Below are 23,296 nucleotides of genomic sequence, written 5' to 3'. Positions count from 1 at the left end.
ACCTCAGCATATACATTTTATATATGATGTTTGGCATATATTTTAAAAATTTAAGATATGCAAAGAAACAGGAAAATGTGACTTAAAATCAAGGGTAAAACCAACCGATAGAAGCAGAGCTGCAGATGATGTAATATTGGAAGTAACAGATAAGAATGTTACTATAAACATGTTAAATAGAGGGAAAGATGGAAGAAATATATGAGATGGAAAGATGAAGACTTTCAACATAGAAACACAATGTATACAAAGAACCAAGTGCACATTCTAGAATTATAAAGTATAATAACTAAAAATAAAAACTCAATGAACAGATTTATTTATTTTTATTTTATTTATTTATTTATTATTTTTGAGGCAGAGTCTCTCTCTGTTGCCCAGGCTAGAGTGCCATGGTGTCAGCCTAGCTCACAGCAACCTCAAACTTCTGGGTTCAAGCAATCCTTCTGCCTCAGCCTCCCAAGTAGCTAGGACTACAGGCATGTGCCTTCATGCCTGTCTAATTTTTTCTATTTTTAATAGAGATGGGGTCTCACTCTTGCTCAGGCTGGTCTCAAACTCCTGAGCTCAAGCAATCCTCCTGCCTCGGCCTCTCAGAGTGCTAGGATTACAAGCTTGAGCCACAGCACCCGGCCCTCATTGAACAGATTTAATAGTAGACTGGATAGAGCTGAAGATAGTATTAAGAACTTGATTATTGATCAATAAAAATAATCGAAACTGAAGCACAGAAATAAAAAGAATTGAAAAAAGTATGTAAGAGGCTTGCGAAACACTGTTAAATGGTCTACCATACATGTAACTGGAGTCTCAGAAGAAGAATAAGTGAGATGCGTCAGAAGCAATATTTGAAAAGATAATGGTCAAAAAGTTACATGACAACTGTGAATTATAAACATTCAGGAAATAAGAAAACAGTAATTTAAATAAGACACTGCATCTGTTTGGAACTCTTCATTACATTGAATTAATTTCTACTAAAGCGCAACCTTGATCATTTATGCATGACAAAATGTTTCAGAAGTGAATGTTCATTATTTTAACTTTTATAATTTTAATATTTTATAAAAATGAGTTTTAGAAACGAGCACTGCTGTGCGGGGCCTTGACCTCACCTGGCCTGGCAAGCACCAAAAAAAAAAAAAAAAAGAAAGAAAGAAAGAAAAGATAAAAGGAGTTTTAAAAGAATGATGAAATAGCTGATGCCCTGCCAGTATAAAACTTCATACATCTTCACCTTCTACACACTTTTGGTTCTCCACAAATAACTGACATATCTAACAGGCCTCATGATGATACTTACATAAACTCTTCTAGAAATCAAGTCTTCTCTCTAACCTTACTCAGTCAATTTTCCCTACCCTAATGTTCATTTTGCTAAAACATAAAAGAGAGTTTTCAAAGAATTTAGCAGAGCTGTTTACATACTCATAGAAAACCACTATGAAATATACACCATTTCTCTACCCAAAATTTTGTTCATTTTTTAGAGTTTTACTTATAGGAAAAAGAAGAGGTGTGGTTTCTATGAAGTAGAACGAATATAGAACAGAAAAGTGACTGGCAAAAATAACTCCCTATTATTCAAAGATAAGAGATAATTAAATAAATTTACCTAAATTTAATAAACTATCATTACAAGAAAAGTGTTCCTCTTTTCTCCAAAATAATTGGGGGAAAAAAAGACAAGGGTGAAGGGAAAGATTAGGTCTATGAGTGAGTTAAATAAACAAAGGATAAGGCATGATAAGAATTATCAATAATATACTAGGGAGTGAATGGAAGTCAGTGGGTGGGAAGAGACAAGAGGTCACAAGTCAGGGGTAGAGATAATCTATCTTAAAGTTAAAAGCTTGGCCTGAAAATACTTCATTCCATTAGCCTTACTGTTTTGATTAAAATCCTGGGCTCTAGAGTCTAACAAATCTAGGTTTATATCCCAGCTTCCCTGCTTTCAAGTTATTTAGCTACTCTAAGCCTTAGTTTTTCTTCTTTTATAATTCAAGACAATACCATCTATTAAAAGAGTAAAGATTAAATGAGATGATGTACGTTAAAGCATTTACTATAGTTCCTGACACATGTTACAAATTCATGTTATTATTTTCAGTAGCTGAATTTTCATCCCAAAATTCTTATTAAAAAAAAAAAAAAATACCTTCTGTATCATTCTCCGAACTTGTTTCACTGAAGCTTTTCCACCGTTCTTTTGCTCTTGAAAGGAAGATTTCATAAAGTTCTGGGGGAAAAAACAAAAATTCATAAATAATAGGAAAGAAATATATGCACAAATTTTTATTTTTATTCTTTACCTATTATAAGTCAGGTTTGTCTGCCTAGCAGGTATCAAAAAAGTGGCAAATTAAAGTATTTGATTATACCAAAACTATTTATTATAGAACTAGAAAGACGGCAAAAAAAATACCACAGAGTGATCATTCAAGTAGCTACAATATAGAACGCATATGAGTCAGGAAGAGATGCTTCTATTAAAGGAGAATCACTGTAGAACAGCAAAAACTTGATTTTTGGAGTCAGTCAGACCTAGATTCAAATTCTAGCTCAGCCACTTACTACCTGTGAGACTTCAAGAAAGTTACTTAACCAATCTGCAACTTGGCTTTCTTCATCTGTAAATTGAAGAAAACAATACATAATCACAGGGTTACTGATACTTAAACAAGATAATTTATGTAAAGTTCCTGGGTAAATTATAGCCCCTCAATAAATGCTAGCTTTTGCTTTCTTTCTCTCCTGAAACTAGTGTCTCCATTATGATGTAGAAATCTAAAGCTACCTGTACATCACACAGATTTGGCCTAAGGCACTACATACAGAAGTATCTACCCTATCTTTTTAACCTAAGTGCCCATTCACTGTGCTTCCATATGCTTGATCTCATAAAAATTTCAGGAACAGAAAAGATTGAGAAATTTTTCTCAGCTCTCAAATTGCAGTTGCCCTTGCTTTGTAACTAATCACTACAGATATTTGGAATTACATAAAAATAGTACATTTCAGGGACTGAAGAACAGCAAAAAATATTTCTTGCCCAAACGTCAACATTTATATATTGTCCAAAATAAAGAACATTTTTGAGGCTAGGTGCAGTAGTTCATGCCTGTAATCCCAGCACTGTGGGAGGCTGAGGTGGGGAGGATCTCTTGAGCCCAGGCGTTTCAGACCAGCCTGAGCAACATATTAATAGCAAGACCTCCATCTCTATAAAAAAATGTTTTTTTAAAATATTTCCAGGTGTGATGATGCACACCTGTAGTCCCGGTTACTTGGGAGGCTGAGGCAGGAGGATCGCTTGAGCCCAGGAGTTCAAGACTGCAGTGTGCTATGATCGTGTCACTGCACTCCAGCCTTGGTAACAGATCAAGATCCTGTCTCTTAAAACAAACAAACAAACAAACAAAAACATCTCTGCTTCAATTAATCCTTTTAAAAAATTCCTTTTTAGGGGTAATTCATAAACATGACTTTTAAAAAACTGAAAACATATAAAATAGTATAGAGTGAAAAATAAATTTCCTTCTCTCAGATGCAACTATAGTTACCAGAGCTCTCATGAACTCTTCCAAAAATGAAAATATGCACGCACAAGTATGTATATGTGTGTGCACACACACACACATTAATGTATATCCTCTTTTTTAAAAAAGCAAAGTGGCAACATATTACATGCACTGGTCTGTATCTTACTTTGTTATAATGGAGGTTGTTCATATTAGTAGATACAGATTTTCTTTTTTTGTTCAACAACTGCATAGTATTCTAATGTATGACTATACCATAACAAGTATTCTTATATTGCCAAGACTCAGATCATTATCAAATAGCTGACTAAATATATTTCAAACAGACTCTTACTATTCTAATCTCTTCTCCCTTATATTCACTTTAGTATTCTTATACTGCCAAGACTCAGATCATTATCAAATAGCTGACTAAATATATTTCAAACAGACTCTTACTATTCTAATCTCTTCTCCCTTATATTCACTTTAGTATTCTTATACTGCCAAGACTCAGATCATTATCAAATAGCTGACTAAATATATTTCAAACAGACTCTTACTATTCTAATCTCTTCTCCCTTATATTCACTTTTAATTACTCCTAATGGTTTGGAAAGAAGAAAGCCAAACAGAAAAAAAAAATTAACCTTAAAATTCCTGTTATTTCTGCCCAACTCCATCAATGATTTGGTAGGAGAGGTGAATATAATTTTAAAAATTTAGACATACAATTATTTGGGGCTTATCAGGTATCAAATTATAAACCTATACTTTTTTATTTCGAATTGGTTCTAAGCCAGTCTCTCAGCTTCATTATTCTACCCAAATTTTAAAAGTGCCTTAAGAGAAGAAAGGCTCATCAGACAAATCCATCACTTTATAAAGTCACAAAACTGATCCAATAATAAAAACCTGTAATGCATTTCAAAATATCAAAGGACATCTCTCCCAGTAAGATTTACAGTGCTTATCTCCAAAACAAAGACCTGTATCTCAGTTCAATTCCATACTTGGCTCCTCATATCACACTTATTTTGAATCTACAAAGGGAGAGCTTGAAGCAGGCTTAAAGATGGTACTTTGGACTTTAACAGAGAATACTTTGATTTTAGCCTATGTTTCACTTTCTGATTTTGTAATAATGATAACATTATATATATTTGTAGCAAAATGCACTTTCACTATAATTTTATATTATCACAAATAAATGACTGTTAGAAGAATCCTTTGAGATAGCTAATAATCTTACCATCATTTTACAGATGAAGAAAAGTAAGACTTCTAGATGTTAAGTAATTTGCCCAAGTAGCAAACCTAATATACATAGTGGAACTAAGATTTGAACCACATTTGACTGAATTTCGAGCCCTTACTCTTAGCTGCTATTCACTAATGGTTATAAATTTCATGATTAAAACAAATACAACAAGAGTCAGATTACCAAAGCAATCCAAAAGCAAACAAGATCAAAAATAAATTTACTTCAATCAAAATTTAGCATCTTAGGCCAGTGCAGTGGCTCATGTCTGTAATTCTAGCACTCTAGGAGGCTGAGGCAGGAGGATTGTTTGAGGTCAGGAGTTTGAGACCAGCCTGAGCAAGAGTGAGACCCCTTCTCTATCAAAAATAGAAAAATTAGCCTGGCATGATGGCACATGCCTATAGTCCCAGCCACTAGGAGGCTGAGGCTGGAAGATCACTTCAGTCCAGGAGTTTCATGTTGCACTGAGCTAAGACAATGCCACTGCATTCTACCTGGGGTGACAGAGTGAGATTCTGTCTCAAAAAAAAAAAAAAAAAAAAAAAATTTAGCCTCTCTACCATCACTAATGAAAAAGAAGAGAATGAATACACATCCCATTCCTGAATACATAAATGTTTAGTGGAGAAAACCTAAAATTACTTTGAAAATAAATGATCCAGTTATGTTACAAAACTTTATAAATTTCAAGCTCAAGAAGAACCTTTTGATTACAGTGTCACAACACATTAACATCAATTTAACCAATATTTTAATGTTTAAGTCATCAAGACACCTTGCATTCTGAAGTCAGTTAATAAAAAGAAACAGTGTAAACAAAACTTCAAATAACCACCAATACCTTATTACCTCATCTGTATGCAAAACTGATTCATATGACTTTAAACAATTACAATGTTTTAAAATCCTTAATAGTGAAGATTTCCAAACTCTAATTGAAAGTTTTGACTATGATATAAAAATGCTTTCTTTTAATCTGTTCCAAACACATAAGACAAAAGAAACCTTTGTTTATGTTTATAGAGAACAGTTAACTCATGTAAAATCCAACCTTTTTTAAGTTAAGTCAAAATTCTTAATTCTTCTTTTAAATTCAATTTCTAAGTTTTTTTTAAAGTTCTTTTAAAACAGCATGTTCATTACAGGATACTTGTGAAAATCAATTTTTAAAATCACACATAATCATGATATCCAAGGTTGGCATCACTTTTACAACCAAAGATAAACATTTAGATTTCTGTTATAATTCTGTCCAATTATATATAATGCTGATTGCTACAACGAGCATTCTTGCAGAAAAACTTCTGCATCCAATTCTGATAATTTCCTTAGAGTAACTTCTTAGAACTAGAATAAATAGGTCAAAGGTTATGTTTGAGACTTTTGGTAGATATTTCTAAATTAGTTTCAGTCATACCCTATATGAATAATTCTCATTCATTTTAATACTTTTAATATGAGGGATGAAAAACAGAACTTTGATGTTACTTTAACATATATGTCTTTGATTTGGCTATCACAAGGAAAATGGTTAAATAAATTATAGTACAGCCAAACTGTGGAATATGATGTAGCTATAGTACATATGAGGTACACTTGTATGTACTGACATGGAAAGATGTTCAAAATAGATTATAGTATGAAAAAAGCAAGCCACAGAATAATCTTATGGCATAAACCTGTGGAAAAAAAATAAAGAAAAAGAAAAGCCTTAAAAACTGTCATATGCAAATGATACTTTTTTATGTACATAGAGAAAAGATCTGGGAGAATATACACCAAATTGCTAAACAGTGTTTACAGCAGGATTGAGAATAGGAGTTTGGGTGGAAGAGTGGAAAAGATTTGTACATTATTATTGTTTGATTTTTTTTCAATAAATATTAATATAAAAAGAAAAATTTTAGAAGTAACAGTGACAACATATTATTTCTATTATACTAGAGTCCCTAAGTCTTTCTGTGGTCCACAATATAGCATTATCACTCAAACCAATTTAGCACATTTTATTACCATTTTATTTTCTCTATTTGATATTATCTTAATTTTTTTCATCTATTTTTTTTTTTTTTTTTAAAGAGGGGGGTTTTGCTATATTGTCCAGGCTGGCCTTGAACTCCTGGCCTTAAAACGATCCTCCTACCTCAGCCTCCAAAATAGTTGAGACTATGGTTGTGACCACTGCACCTGGCAATGTGATCCTAATTTTATAAATTTTTTAAAAATTCATCAAAACTACCCTATATTTTACTCCTATCTGTCAAGGTTGTAAGAAACTTAAGAAAATAAAAGTCTTCTGATCTCTTTTTCTGTCTTTTAAACTTCAAAATTTTTAAATTAAAAAAAAATCTGAAAGGACTGGTTTCGGTGGAGAGGTAAGAAAAGAAATTTCTAGCCTTCCTTTAGTATTTACGTTTTTTTCAGTAAACGAAAAGCCTTTTCACATTTAGACTGTTTTCTTTCTTCTTGTATATACTTATTCATCCACTAGAATCCATGAAGTTTTTGATATTTGGATGCCAACAATATTACTGATAATTCTAAACTAAAGGAAAAACTGCCAAGCACCATGGCCTCAGAAGGCTGAGGCAGGAGGATTGCTTGAGCTCAGGAGTTCAAAGTTGCAGTGAGGTATGACTGCATCACTGTACTCCAACCTGGGCAACATAGAAAGAGACCCTGTCTCAAAAAATAAATAAATGAATGAAAAACCACAAATCTTATTTCTAAAGTATAACTTATTAAATCGTAACAAGCTTTGGAGGGGATGAAGCATGCCCTCAAAATGACATTATACATGGTAATGCCTTTGCAAATGTCCACTCTACTAATCTGCTTTTTAACTTTGGAGATGGCTATTTGTATGTATGGCAGTAACTGAACATAGAATACAAACCAGGAGTGATATTTAGTTCATTTCCTACAGCTAGACTCCAAACTTTCCCACGAACACTAGGGGGCAATCCCTGCCACCACAATTCTCGAACTCTTCTTGTACTACGCCTAGAATTAAAGGAGGAGAAAAAAGGAGAAAGTTATTTTTACTTTTTATACCCAAAATACTAGTTGCATGATGGTTTTACCTATTCTATGGCCAAGTGATCAAATGATTTTTAAGAACATAAAGAATGATGTATGGAATATATTCTTTCCTTTGAGTTCATGCTTGAAGGCAACAAAAGCCTACAAAATACATATGTAATAGTACCCCAAAGACAGACAACAGTAATTTAAACGGAACTGCCTTCTATTAATATAAGTGCCATTTATACCAAGGATACAATAAGAGAATTAGAAATATGTGGACAATTATGAAAAAACAGGATAAAAGGGACCAAATTATGTGATGCCAATTCAGTACCAAAAAACAAAATCACTAAGAATCTACTATGGGTAAGGCTTTGAGGAGCAGTACAGTCTGCTGAAAGAGTGTGGGCTTTCGAGTCAGATAGACCTGAGTTCAAATCTAGTTTAACCCTTCACTAATTGTATAACCTTGGGCAAATCACTTAACCTCTTTGACCTTGAGTTTCCCTATGGGATAAATGGGAGTAAAAATACATATACCTTATAAAAGTCCTAAGAATCAAATGCAATCATTTATGTAAAGAGCCTAATATGATATCTGTCACATTGTGCCAATAGTCAACAAATTCCCAATGTACATCCTATACTAGGCATTGCAGAAGATATCCCCAATCCTCCAGTACAGAGGGAAGATAAAGCGTATGTAAAAATATTATCAAAACATAAAAGGCAATAAAAAGAAAGAAATTCTGTCATTTGCGACAACATGGAGGAACCTGGAGGATATTATGCTAAGTTAAGTAAACCAGGCACAGAAAGACAAACACATGATCTCACTTATGTGCGGAATCTGAAAAAGTTGAACACATAGAAGTAGTAGAGAGTAAAATGGTGATACTAAAGGCTGGGCGGTAGGGGTTGGGGAATAGGTAAAGGGGAGATGTTGATGAAAGGATACAAAGTTTCCAGTAGAAGAAATAAGCTTTAGTGATCTATTGCATAGAATGATGACTATAGGCCAGGCATGATGGCTTGTGCCTATAATCCTAGCACTTTGGGAGGCTGAGATGTGAGGATCAATTGACGCTGGGAGTTTAAGACTAGCCTGGGCATAACAGCAAGACCCAGTCTCTACAAAAAATAATTAAAAAAAAAAAAAAAGAACAGTGACCATAGTAAATAATAATGCACTGTATATTTCAAAACTGCTGAATTAGATTTCAAATGTTTTGCCTCAAAAAAATAATAAGTATGTGAGGTGATGGATTTGTTAATTAGCTCGATTTAATCATTCCACAATGTAAACATACATCAAATATTGCACTATATCCCAGAAATACATACAATTATTATTTGTCAATTAAAAAACAGATGTTGGCAAAAAAGTAAAAACAAATAAAAGGCAAGTTAAGGCAAGAAGTATATTAGTCTCAAAGTATGATGATGGGACATTTACATAAAGGAAAAATCATATATAACATATTTACTTGATTATGAGAAGCATTTTAATAGTCACTTTAATATTCACAAATGTATATACATGTAAACATTTAATATTTTCTTTCTAAAAATCTGCTAGTACATCATAAATGCATCTTAACACAATGGTTAGAATTTAAAAAATACAGTAACTGAGGATATTAATGTTTCATAAATCAACTAGCATTTCAGTTGGCCCTCAAAGGATAGGTAATATTTTGACAGGCATACAGGATGGTCAATGAGGGATGTAGGTATTAGAGCTTAAGGTATTTATAAAAGCAAAGGCAAGATAAGCACAGAAATTTTCTGGCACAGATTAATAGTATAATTTAGTCAAATCATAAGATACATGCTGGGAAGTAATAAAAATACAGAATTGGAAACATGAGATCTTTGGAGACAAACTAGAATTCAGGAAAAGTCTGCTTACTTACATTACTTCCCAGTTGGGCAGTATTTCATTTATCCAAATTACCATTGCACTTGCAATATTTTCTTCTTGTTTAAATCGTTCTTTCATTATTCTTTTTCTTTTATGTGCTTCTTTAATTTCTGTTTTAAATAAGCAAGAATTACTTCAACACAAATGAGCTAGATCAAAATCCCCTTCTCTATCTATCTAACTCTACAAAAGAGGCTTCCTCAAAAAAGAACATTCAGAAAAGAGGAAGGAAATAAGGAGGGCAGGAGGGAGGGAAAAAGGGTAAAAAGAAAAAGGAAAGGAACTTGATTAACATAATTTTCTTTTTTCTTTAAAGAGATGGGGTCTAGCCATGTAACCCAGCCTGGTCTCAAACCCCTGGGCTCAAGTGATCCTCCCACCTCAGCCTCCCAAGTAGCTGGGACTACAGGCTGCCTTGCCCAGCCATTAACACATAATTTTAAAATAACATCTCCTATTCTACTATAAAAGTAAATGGCATAAAAGCCAGAAAAATCATATAAATGGATTACTATATCACACATTTCTATTTAGAATCTATGAAGTGAAATTTGTTATGAATTAATGATATAAAAAATGAACAACTACGAGGAACCAAAAAATACCCATTATTCATACAAGGGGTTTATCAATTTCCTGACATAAAACACACAACATCAAAAAATGATTTTGCCAGTGGCATTATTGGTATATGAACCCCTTTTAATATGGTGTTTCACTTTACTAATTAGGTTGAAATTTTAAAAATCCCCCCAACAAACATATATTAACAACACACTCTGGAAATCAAAAGTCACAATGTCAGAACAAGAGATGCCTCAAATATAGAGAGAAGTGACTTATAGATGAAAAAAGTTATGTATAAATGTATAATTTTAGAACCAGTGAGGATGTCAGCGATCAGCTAGCCAAACTGTTTTCAAATTGTGTTTCACACATGCCTATGAAACCGTCCTAAGGGGCAAGTAGGGGCCCAAGTAAGCAGCTCCACTTTCTTTTATTTGTTTTATGTATTCAGATTCTATGCAAGATTTCTTGGGACAAGGTTCCAATGCTTTTTTTAAAAAAGTGTTGAAGGAGAGGCTTGAAAGCCCTGATCAAGTCGACCTGCCTCTCACATTTTACAAATGAGAATACTAACACTAGGCCTATTCAGAGTATACATCCAGGTAGTATCAAACAGGATATTTTCTAAAATATCCTGAAATAATAATGGTCAGTAAATACTGATAATTTATCCTTATGCTATATTTTTGATCCAAGAGAATGAATGAATAAATACATAAATTTACACAAATGAGAGTATACATTCATATGCCTGATCAAATGACACAATTGGGACTCTGGGGAGACTCTGTAAGTCACAAAAGCAAATTTTAGTTTCAAATCATACTCTCATAGCCATATAATAAGTTAAAATTATTAAATTATAAATAATTAAAAATGATAAAATATCAAAAGCCTAAAAACTGTAGAAAGTGAAATTCATGAATATCTTCATTTATAAATTAAGATAGCAGTAGTCCAAGTTAATGACTACAATTTAAAGATTCCTCATATTAGTTTTGTAAAAGTACTTGCAGAAAAACTATGATCCTGGTATGTCATTTTATTTTTCCTTAAGAGCAAATCTAATTATAAAAATAGTAGAGGAAAGTAAGAATTCAGTATCACCCTGAAGACAGACTTGATCAATTTCACTGTCCATCTTCTTGTTGAAATCAGAAAATTAACTATACCATTTGAAGTTAAATTTTATACCTCGTTTTTTAGCCTCAGCCACCATTTCATCATATTCTTGTCGGTGACGTAAAGCTTCTTCCACAGATTTAGCAGGAAGATTTCTAGAAAAAAAAAAAATTACTTAAGCCAATTTTTAAAAGATTAACTTTTAAACTTATTAACTCCTTTCTTTTTATAGCCAGATACAAGGAATTTCTAACTTAATCTTTTCATTTCATATATTAAGAAAGTGAAAGGCTCAAAGGAACTCTGCATTTTAGGACATAATCAGAATCCAGGTTGCTAATATTTGTTTTATGTCTGTGTACATATATTTATGTCATGTGTATATAAGTTTAGACATATTTAAACATTTCAGATTTCAGTCAATATTGTTAGGTTATTTGTTAAACCCACTTACTAGAGTTTTCTTTTTTTAGTCAAACTTTTTTGAGGTATAATTTACATACAGTAAAATGAATAAACATTTTAATAGTATAAGTTTTGGCAAATGTATATACCTGTACAACCAACACACCAATCAAGATATGGACTATTCCCATCACTCCACAAAGTTTCCTTGTGACCCCTCAATACTTACCTACCTCATGAAATCACTTCTCTGATCTCTATCCCTATAGATTAGTTTGTTCCCTTTTAAAAAGAGTTTCATATAGATTCTTTTGTCTAGCTTCTTTTGTTCAGCGTATTTTTGAAATTCATTGATGATGTTGTATTAGTGATATGTTCCTTTTAATTACTGAGTAGTATTCCATCTATCCATGTGGATGGACATTTGGGTTGTTTCCAGTTTGGAGCCATTATGAATAAAACTACTATAAATATTAACATCAAGTCTTTGTGTGAGCATTTGTTTTCATTTCTCTTGGGTAAATGCTTAGGAGGAGAATTCTTGGGTCATATGGTTAAGTGCAGGTATACTTTTATAACAAATTGCCAAGCTACTTTACACAATGTTCTGGGCCGGAGCTGAGGAGCAGAACGGGCCATCAGTGGTGCCTGCTCTCTTTTCACTCTAATTTATTTTATTAAATAAATAAATAAGACAATGGGCTCTAACTAAAAATTTAATAATCAATTAATCCTTTGCATATACAATAGCCCCCCTTATCCTTGGAAGATATGTTCCAAGATTGCCAGTGGATGCCTGAAATGTCAGATACTACCAAACCCTAAATATACTATGTTTTTGCTTATATATACATATCTATGATAAAGTTTAATTTAATTAAGATTAAGTTAATCCAGCACATGTTGCCATCAGTTGGAAAACATTTTCTGTTCATGTCTTCCACTTACAAATTTAATGCCTTTTTCACCTTCACTAAGCATTTATCACACAGTGTCCCTAACTTTTGCAGTTTGTGGTGCAACAGCAAAACTAGCATGAATTTCTTTTTCATTCTTCACAATTTCACAGATAGAAGATTTGTTCTTACAGATCTTAGCAACCTCAGCATATGATTTTTTTCTTTCCTTATTAAATCAAGAACTTCTACCTTTTTACCTAAAGGAAGCATTTTACAGCTTCTCTTTGGCATATCCAAATTGCCAGCATCACTACTCTTGAGATTTGGGGCCATTATTAAGTGAAATAAGGGTTACTTGAATACAGCTCTGTAATACAACAGTTTATCTAACAACCAAGAAGACTATTGACTGACTACCAGGCGGATAGCACTAGAAAAAGGAATTATTCACATCCCTGGAAGTAGTGAATAGAATGGTGGCTACTAGAAATTGGTAAGGGTGGTGGGAAGGGGCAATGAAGAGATGTTGGTGAAGGGGTAATTCTGTTAAATAGAAGGAAAAAGTTCTAGTGTTCAATAGTGCAATAGGGCAACTATAGTTAACAATAATTTATTATATTTCAGAATAGCTAGAAGTTTTCAAATGTTCCCAACATAAAGCAATGATAAATGTTTCAGGTGAATCATGTCCCAATTACCCGGATTTGATTATGTCATATACTTGTATCAAAATATAACATATACTCCATGAATATGTACATTATATATTAATAAAAAATAAAAAACTTAATTAACAATATTGATCTGTATATTTAAAAGTGCCAAAGATGGTAAATTTTATGTTATATGTATTTTCCACAATTAAAAATAAAAAATTTAATTACAAAAAAAAAGGTTGAAATATTGCAAAAATTACCAAAATGTGACACAGTCTGCAAGTAAGCACAGGCTGTTGGAAAAATGGTGTTGATAGACTTGCATGATTCAGGTTGCCACAAACCTTCAATTTGTACAAAACGAAGTACAAAGTACAATAAAACAGAGCACAATAAAGTGAAATATGCCTGTAGTATATTTATAGCAGCTATTTTATCCTTATGTTATAATCCTATTATCTGTGTCATTTCTGTATTGTTACTGTTGACTAATTTTTCTTCTTATGAATTATATTTTTCTGTTTGTTCACATGCCTGGTAATTTCTTTGGATGCCAGACATTATGAGTTACATAGTTGGATGCCATGATGCTGGACTTTTTTTGTATTCTTTTTTTTTTTTTCTTTGAGACAAGGTCTTGCTCTGTTGCCTGGGCTACAGTGCAGTAGTGTCATCATAGTTCACTGCAACCTCAAACTCCTGGGCTCAAGCAATCCTCCTATCTTAGTCTCCCGAGTAGCTGGGACTGTTGGTGTGTGCCACCATACCTGCCTAATATATTTTTTTTTTTTAATTTTTGTAGAGACAGGATCTTGCTATGTTGCTCAGGCTGGTCTTGAGCTCCAGGTCTCAAGCAGTCCTTCCGCCTTGGCCTCCCAAAGTGTTGGGATTATAGGCGTGAGCCACCACACCTGGCCTGTTTCTTTTTTTCTTATTTTTGGTATTCTTTTAAATATTTTTTAGCTTTAGTCTGGTATGCAGTTAAATTATTTGGAATTAGTTTGATCTTTTTGATTTAATCTTTGTTAGAGTGGTTCCAGAATAGACTTTATTGTAGGGCTAATTTGTCTTCACTACTGAGGACAGAATATATTTTGTCCACTTTTTTAATTATTTAAAGAGAGAGGCTAAACCTAGTCTCTTATTCTGTTATGGCCTGAAGCAGAAGTCTTTGTATAATTTGAAAGTTTGTCACTTACCTTTCCTCACTCTAGACTGTTGGAAAGAAAAAATGATTCCTAAAACTAGACATTATTATATTTGGATAAGTGGTAAGAAAGATACAAATATATTTCATTTTTCATTTTCATATATCTAAATCATGGAATTCAAAGCCACTGATTTGATAAACCAAAATATAGTATAGTAGCGTCCCCCTCCAATGATAAGTTTTGCTTTCTGTGGTTTCAGTTACCCATGGTCAACTGCGGTTTGAAAATGGAAAATTCCAGAAATAAGCAATTTAGAATTTTAAAATTACACTACATTGTGAGTAGTATGATGAAATCTCACACTGCCCTACTCTTAAGAATTATGCTAAATCTACTCTACCTGTGCTCTATATGTGGAACAACAAAGCCTGAATGACAACACGTTTATAGCATGGCTTACTGAATATTTTATTTTTTATTTCCAAATATTACGGGGGTACAAATGTTTAGGTTACACATATTGTTTTTGCCATGCCCGAGTCAGAACTACAAGCGTGTCCATCCCCCAAACGGTGCGCACCACACCCATTAGGTGTGAATATACCCATCTCCTCCTCCCCCCCTCCCATCTGCTCAATACCCGATAAATGTTATTACTACTGTATGTGCACATAAGAGTTGATCAATTAATACCAATTTGATGTTGAGTACATTTAGAACTTGTTTTTCCACTCTTGTGATACTTCACTTAGTAGAATGGACTCCAGTTCCATCCAGGATAACACAAGAGGTACTAGATCACCATTGTGTTTTGTGGTGGAGTAGTACTCCATGGTATACATATAACACATTTTACTAATCCACTTATGTATTGATGGGCACTTGGGTTGTTTCCACATCTTTGCAACTGTGAATTGTACTACCATAAACATTTTAGTGCAGATTCTTTTTTACAGAATGTCTTTTTTTCCTTTGGGTAGCTGCCCAATAATGGGATTTCTGGATCAAATAGTAGTCCTACTTGTAGCTTTCTGAGGTATCCCCATATTGCTTTCCACAGAGGTTGTACTAGTCTGCAGTCCCACCAGCAGTATATGTTTTTCTGTCTCTCCACATCCATGTCAACATTTGGTTTACTGAATATTTTAAGCCCACAGTTGAGACCTGCTGCTCAGAAAAAAAGATTCCTTTCAAAATATCACTGCTTATTAACAATGCATCTAGTCACCCAAGAGCACGATGGTAATGTACAAGGAGATTAATGCTGTTTTCATGCCTGCTAATATAACATACATTCTGCAGCCCAAGGATCAAGGAGTATAGGAGGTCCCTGGGTTACAGAGGAGATACATTCCTGAGAACGTCTTCAGGTTGGATTTGTATGTAACTTGGAACCCTGATGAATGGTGCATATATGGTGATAATAATAATATCACAATGGCATATATGTGTGGTCATAAGTATTATAATAATAATGATACCTCTGTATCATAAGTTACAAAAATTATTGTGCCCCTTCTTTTAATTCAAACAAACAGAACAAAAAAAAAACTCATACACAAAGTTCAGATAGGAGGCCAGGCACGGTGGCTCATGCCTATAATCCTAGCACTTTGGAAAGCCGAGGCAAGAGATTGCTTGAAGCTAGGAATTCAAGACCAGCCTGAGCAGGAACAAGATCCCATCTCTACAAAACAATAGAAAAATTAGATGGGCAAGGTGGTGCACACCTGTAGTCACAGCTACTCAGGAGGCTGAGGCAGGAGGATCACTTGAGCCCACAAGTTCAAGGTTGTAGTGAGCTATGATGATGCCACTGCACTCTAGAACAGGTGACAGAGGGAGACCCTGTCTCTCTCAAAAAAAAAAAAAAAAGGTTCAGGTAGGCTAATAGGAATGTTATGCTTATTTTGGTCTTCTAACCAAATCAATAATAACCTTTCCATTATAATAATTAATCCACTACACTTCTTAGTAATAACTGATGCTTTCATGGGAGCACTGTCTTTCACACATTCCATTATTCTCATTTTATCCTTTATAACTGTTCCAATAGCCAAGTGACTAAAGCCTAATGCTTTCTCAGCAAATGATGGCATCTGGCCTTTCTCCAAACACTTAATTATTTCTACTTTCATTTCCATTGTAATCACCTTTCTCTTCCCTGCAGACTCACCTGGACTTGCAGTGGATTTTTGCTTTGGAGGCATGGTCATAATTGTGAATACAGACTCACAAAATCAAACAATGAGAGTAGCCACTAACATAAAGATGAACCACTTATGCCATGCGGGCTTCTTTGCATGTGTGGAAGAAATTATTAACAGTTTCTGAATTATTAATTTATCTAATTATAAACTATGGTTACGGGGAGCTTCAGAAACCAGTTCTTAACTATGGAACACCTGTAACCCAGGGACTGCCTGTAATTTCAACTTTCAATTCTTCTGATATAAGAAATACACTTCATAAGGCTATACCTGCCACAGATAGTGATTCCTCCGATGGATCTGGGCAAAGAAAATTGAAAACCTTCTGAAAAGGATTCACTATTCTAAATGCCAATAAGAATATTCATGATTAATAGAAGGAGGTCAAAACATCAACATTAACAGGGGTTTGGAAGCAGTTGATTCCAACCCTCATGAATGGCTTGGTGGGGTTCAAGATTTTAGTAGGGGAAGTAACTGAAGATGTGGCAAAAATTGCAAGAGAACCAGAATTAGAAGTAGAGCCTGAAGACATGATTAAATTACTGCAATCTCATGATAAAGCTTGAAAAAATGAGGAATTGCTTCTTACAGATGAGCAAAGAAAGTGGTTTCTTGAGATGGAATCTATTCCTGGTGAAGATGCTGTGAACACTGTTGAAATGACAACAAAGGATTTAGAATATTACATATTTACTTGATAAAGCAGCAGTAGTGTTTCAGAAGATGGACTCCAATTTTGAAATAAATTCTATGGTAGATAAAATGCTATCAAACAGCATCAGACACTATAGAGAAACCCTTTGTGAAAAGAAGAGTTAATGTAGCAAACATCACTGTTGTTTTCTTTTAAGAAACTGCCAGTCATCCTAACCTTCAGCAACCACACCCTGATCATCCACATTGAGGCAAGAGCCTCCACCAGCAAAAAGATAACTCAATGAAGGCTCAGATGATTGTCAGCATTTTGTAGCAATTAAGTATTTTTAATTAAGGCATGTATATTTTTTAGACATAATGCTATTTCACACTTAATAGACTGTTATGTAGAGTATAAACATAACTTTTATTTATTTATTTATTTATTTATTTATTTTGAGACAGAGTCTCACCCTGTTGCCCGGGCTAGAGTGCCGTGGTGTCAGCCTAGCTCACAGCAACCTCAAACTCCTGGGCTCAAGCAATCCTCCTGCCTCAGCCTCCCGAGTAGCTAGGACTACAGGCATGTGCCACCATGCCCAGCTAAGTTTTTCTATATATTTTTACTTGTCCAGCTAATTTCTTTCTATTTTTAGTAGAGATGGGGTCTCACTCTCGCTCAGGCTGGTCTTGAACTCCCGAGCTCAAATGATCCACCCGCCTCAGCCTCCCAGAGTGCTAGGATTACAGGCGTGAGCCACCACACCCAGCCGGCAGAAAGGTTCTAGTGCCCTGAACAAGACCCTTATCTCCTCTAGCAGCAGGGTTGAGACTGCTGAAAATCAAATGCAAAATCTTATCCTGTGACAGGCAGAATTACAACAAAGTTGAACTCTCAATTTTGCAGACTGTCTACTGTTAAAGTGAGGGCAATGACTGGGAAGAAATGGGATCCTGAAAGTTGGAATGGAAATGTGTAGGAAGTTCTTGATGAATCTGGAGACGCTGAGTCTCTAAATTCTGATGAGTGTTCTTTGCCAGTGGAAGAAGCCTCTCCTACCCACGTCTGGGGGGATCAACCCTGTGTTGCCTGAGGAAACTGTAATGGCCCCCCCTGAAGCAGATGTCCTACAAGACAATGCTGATTCTCCTCAGGACCCATCCTTACCACCCCTCTTTGCTTCTAGACCTATAACTAAACTCAAGACTCAGCAGGCCCCTAAAAGCGAGATACAAAGTGAGACCCATGAAGAGGTGTGCTACACTCCAAAAGAACTACTTGAGTTTTCTAACTTTTACAGGTAGAAATCTGGGGAACAGGTATGGGAATGGATCCTAAGGGTATGGGATAATGGTAGAAAAAACAGGGACTGATGTGAGATAAAGCTGTATCAGGACTAAATTACTGATACACACTCACTAAGCAGAGATTCTGCATTTAATGTTGCAGCTCAAGGAGTTAGGGTTCTAACTGGTTGGTTGGTTGGCTAAAACATGGACCGAAAAGCCCACAGTGAGTGAGATGGAAGAGTCAGACCTGCCTTGGTTTAATGTAGAGGAAGGATTCAAAGACTTAGGGAGACTGGAATGTTAGGGTAGGTTTATCATTTAAAACCTACTCACTCACCCTAGGAGGGTCCAAAAAGCATAATTTTTGCTTCAACTGTGAGAAATAAAATTATGAAGGGAGTCCCAGCATCCTTGAAGAGCTCTGTGATTGCTCTTCTCTGTAGGCCAGATCTTCCAGTGGGAACTGCAGTCACTGCATTGGGAAACCTAAATACAATGGAAGTAATTTGATCTCAGGAAAGCAAGGACCAAGTGGCAACACTCAATCACCAAAGGTAAGGTGGGTTACCAGAGTGATCAAAAGTCAGAGCAGCAATCAGAATACTCTGACTTATGCAGACCTATTATGCTGCCTAGTTGATACATGGTGTTCCTAGAAGTGATGGAAAGCCTACTAAATATTTACCTGATCTATATAAGCAGGAAAGTTCTAAATCAAGAGAACAGAAGTCTAACTTGAATTATAAGGACTAATGGACCCTCAATCATTTCCCAGACTTGAGCCAGTTTACAGACCCAGAACCACTTGAATGTAGAAGCAGACAGGTCCCCTTGAGAAGATTCTAGTACAATGCCAAACATTTATACCTGTTAATCTTTCTCTCAGCCTTCTCCAAAGGGGGCTATGGCATTTTACCAGGTTAAATGTGCATTAGGGAAAAGAAAAGAAAAGTAGTTCAGAGACTATTTGATACTGGTTCTGATCTGACACTAATTTCAGAAGACTCAAAAACATCACTATAGTTCAATTATAGTAGGGGCTTGTGGAAGTCAGGTGATCAACGGAGTTTTAGCTTGTCTTATACTGGGGCCGAGTGGGTCCCTGAGCCCATTCTGTGTCAGCACAAGGTAAGCATGAAAATGAAGTTACTTGCTAAAGGTGGTGAAACAAAAAGATATGAACCCCTGTCCTTGATGCATGGAGTCACCATATCACTTTTGAACTACCTAACTTTGGGCTACTTATATATAAGGGAATAAATCCTTAGGTATTTAAGCTACTATTCTGGGAGTCTCTTATTTATAGTCAATGTAATTGATTAATAATATTCCAGTTAATCAATGATGATGCTCTAAAGGTAAAGGACCATTACAAACTTCACTTGATTCCAACTAAGCTCAAAGTCCATTAAGTTTAGTTCTCATACTCTGATCATTTTAACCTTATAGCTCTGACTAGTGCCTATACATACTAACTTCCTTAAATCCTACAAATTGACCCTATCCAAAGCTGCTTTCTACCTAGGTCTTAGGACCAACTATTAACCTCCAAATCCTAGCCTTAAGTCTTTCTCATTTCCTTTTACATACTATTCTGCTTGCCTCATCTGGACGGAAACTGTCTGGTTCCATAATAATGGATTTAACTGTTCCTAATTTCAGATAAAGTGCTTCCTAGAGTAACAGAGAATTGTGAAAATAAAATAATGGATTCCATATAATTCCATGAAAAATAATTACAGTATCCCCTTTCATATTAAGTTATATTATTATATTTTTAAAAAGAAAAGAAAAACTTTATTTACTGTAAAGACAATAAGACCACAGAAAAAAACAGAAAGAAGCTAAATATAAATTTATTTTTCAGGTAAACAGTGATCCTGGACTCTGGGTAATACTATTTTTCCCTTTTGCTCCTCCATCCCAGAGTAGTCAAGTGCTTTTCTGGAGTTATTAATCTTTTGAACTTATATTTCCTTTTGTTTTTCTAGCCCTTTTAACAATCTTGTAATGAATTCCTCTTTTATAGTTCCTCTGTTTCAAATTACTGCATTGATTTCTGTTTCCCTGATTGGACTCTGAACCCTTAAGATATAGAGTATTGCTTGGTTGATGGCTCTACTTCATTTACCTTTGGAAATTTTTATTTTACCAGCAAAGAAATGGTTTAGTTGAAATTACATTTCCACTTTTTTTTTTATTTAAAATACTGTTTATTTGTGATTTAACATTAATTAGCATTACATCTAAGAGCAATATCAGATAACATTTATACATTTTTCCACAGGACACAGAGGTTCATTGGCTCATTCTTTATGCCAAAGCAAGTAAATAGAGGCATTAGCAAAAGGTGCAATAGTTCACTGTTGCGTTTAAAAAATATTTATGCACATTGCATTCATTTAGATATATATATTTTTAAAAAGTTATGGAAAAGCATAGTTCACAGGTTACTGTTTCTACATACATTGTAATACAACATAAATGATGTAGAATGTAAAAAAAAAAAAAAATCCTCAAATACAGAGTTAAGCAACCGAAAGTTTCCACTAAGAGATTAAAACACTAATTCCAGTAGTTAGTTTGAGATCTAGAATGACATTTCCAGGCTCCGTTTCAACGTTGCATGATCATACACACGGTCAAACAGAACCAGCCCCAGGACACACTGTAATCAGTGTCACTGTTGCATGCCAGCTTGCCCTCCAGAAACGCTCTGGGTTATTTTTACCCATGGATCATTTTGGATTATTGATTTTACATTGATTTATGACATCACTTGGGTGAAGAGGGAAAAGCCTATATTATGCCTAGGTTTAAATTTGTTTTTACATTAGAGAGAAAATTAACTGAGAAGATTCTTTTTTAAAATCTGTAAAAATGAAGAAGTGGTAGTTTTTTTCTCATTGGTTAAGATTAGACCCACTAATTTCTTCTAGTGCTGCCCTCTAAAGATAACACAAGTTAGAAGGAAATGACCCTTTTAAAATACAAATATCAACCAAGAAAGTCATTGATTCTGGCAGAAAAATAGAATTTTAGAAATTTGGGACATGTTTTGAATAAATCACACTATATTGTGCATATGAGTTGTTATCAAACTAGATTCTTTTCACATTCCACCTTTTGTTCCCTTTTCACTTTCCCTTTCATTCTTTTTCATTTGGTTACTTTATGAGATTTTCTTTATTCATTAGCAATATTAAGAAAAATAAAGTATAAGATTCAAATATGAATCTAGATGTACCTTTATATGCTCTAATCCCCTTTTGATACCAAGTCCCTGGATTCTTCAATTATATTTAAGTATACTCAGTACCAAGCAGACTTAACTATGCTCTACTGTTAAATGATTGGCTAATATGCTTAGGACACTTTTATACTGAATGGTATACAAACATCTTAACATACAAAAATTGTTTTTGCCAGAGTTAAACTAAATAACCCATGTTATGTGTACAAAATCCCCTTTGTTGAAAAATAAGGGGCTTTCTAAACTAACAAAAAAAGGAAGTTTTCAAAAATTATAGTTTACTAAAACGGCTTTTTTGGCAAACAAGTTTACTTCAGGTGAGGAAATTTTATACTGTGAATAAAATTCCAAATGAATCTTTTTTTAAAACTTTTAAAAAAATTATGTGCCAGTGTATACTAATGCTATAGATTCTTGTCTGAGAAGCTTTTAAAGCATTCTGTTAATGCCCATTAAAACAATGGGGACTCAAAAGATACAGTCAAAAATTATGATAAAAAATTATAATCTGATTACCAAGTGAAACAGATGTTGAGAAATAAAAATTCTCACTTGTTCACTGGCAATTTCTTTCCAACAGATACTATGGAGAAGGCCTGAAGTAATTCAGACAGATATCTGTTTGTGGTGACTATAATATACTTCATGAGGGCAGAGTTAATTAAAACTAGCAATTGTTTAAAAATTCAAAGTTATTTTTTGGATATATAAAATGAGAGATGAAAGTTTTTTTCATAATATTTTTTTCTTTTAGTAAAACCTCTTTCCAGTTCAACTACAAATCCTAACTTTAATATTTCTAACCACGTACTAGCTTCCACTAAATAGGTCTGCTCATTCCCTTCACATAAAATGCTACTTACTTCTCTTAGTGTAAAGCTTAATGCCTTTTCACTTGGAATCTCTGTTGTTTCTTTTTCACAAGTCCCAGCAAATGACTTGCCTTAAGGAGATCTGGTCTTCCATGTATTGAGAAGGTGGAATCTACAGATCTAAATAGATCTCTTCTCTGTACAACCTCACATCCTTCCCCATGGTCTAGACCATTGCTAGAACTTTCTGTGATAGCAGAAATGTTCTTCTGTGCTGTTCAATATAGTAGCCACTTGCCACATGTGGCTACTCAGTACTTGAAATGTAGCTATTGTGCCTGAGGGATGAATTTTTTATTTTATTTCAAAATTTTTACAGGAGTACAAACATTTGGGTTGCATCTATTGCGTTTGCACCGCCCAAGTCAGAGCTACAAGTGTGCCCCTCCCACACCATGTATTCTGCACCCATTAAGTGTGATTTTACCCATTCCCCCCACCCAATTTTATTTAATTTTAATCAATCAAATTTAAATTTAGCTAGCCACATGTGGCT

The 23,296-nt window shown here is 34.3% G+C and overlaps 1 protein-coding gene across 1 annotated transcript in view; it reads right to left on the bottom strand.

Annotated features, from left to right (window-relative positions):
- Window positions 1-23,296, bottom strand: part of TBC1D12 (TBC1 domain family member 12) — a 93,453-nt gene that overhangs the window by 17,169 nt on the left and 52,988 nt on the right. The window contains exons 4-7 of the mRNA XM_069460163.1: window positions 11,498-11,580; window positions 9,729-9,846; window positions 7,682-7,788; window positions 2,159-2,239 (exon numbers count right to left, since the gene is read on the bottom strand). Coding sequence (XP_069316264.1) covers window positions 2,159-2,239; window positions 7,682-7,788; window positions 9,729-9,846; window positions 11,498-11,580 — 389 coding nt within the window. The remainder of the gene's footprint in view (window positions 1-2,158; window positions 2,240-7,681; window positions 7,789-9,728; window positions 9,847-11,497; window positions 11,581-23,296) is intronic.

The sequence above is a fragment of the Eulemur rufifrons genome, chromosome 28, assembly GCF_041146395.1.
Source record: "Eulemur rufifrons isolate Redbay chromosome 28, OSU_ERuf_1, whole genome shotgun sequence".
NCBI classification, from domain to species: domain Eukaryota; kingdom Metazoa; phylum Chordata; class Mammalia; order Primates; family Lemuridae; genus Eulemur; species Eulemur rufifrons.
This window is presented reverse-complemented; position numbering and strand designations above follow the sequence as displayed.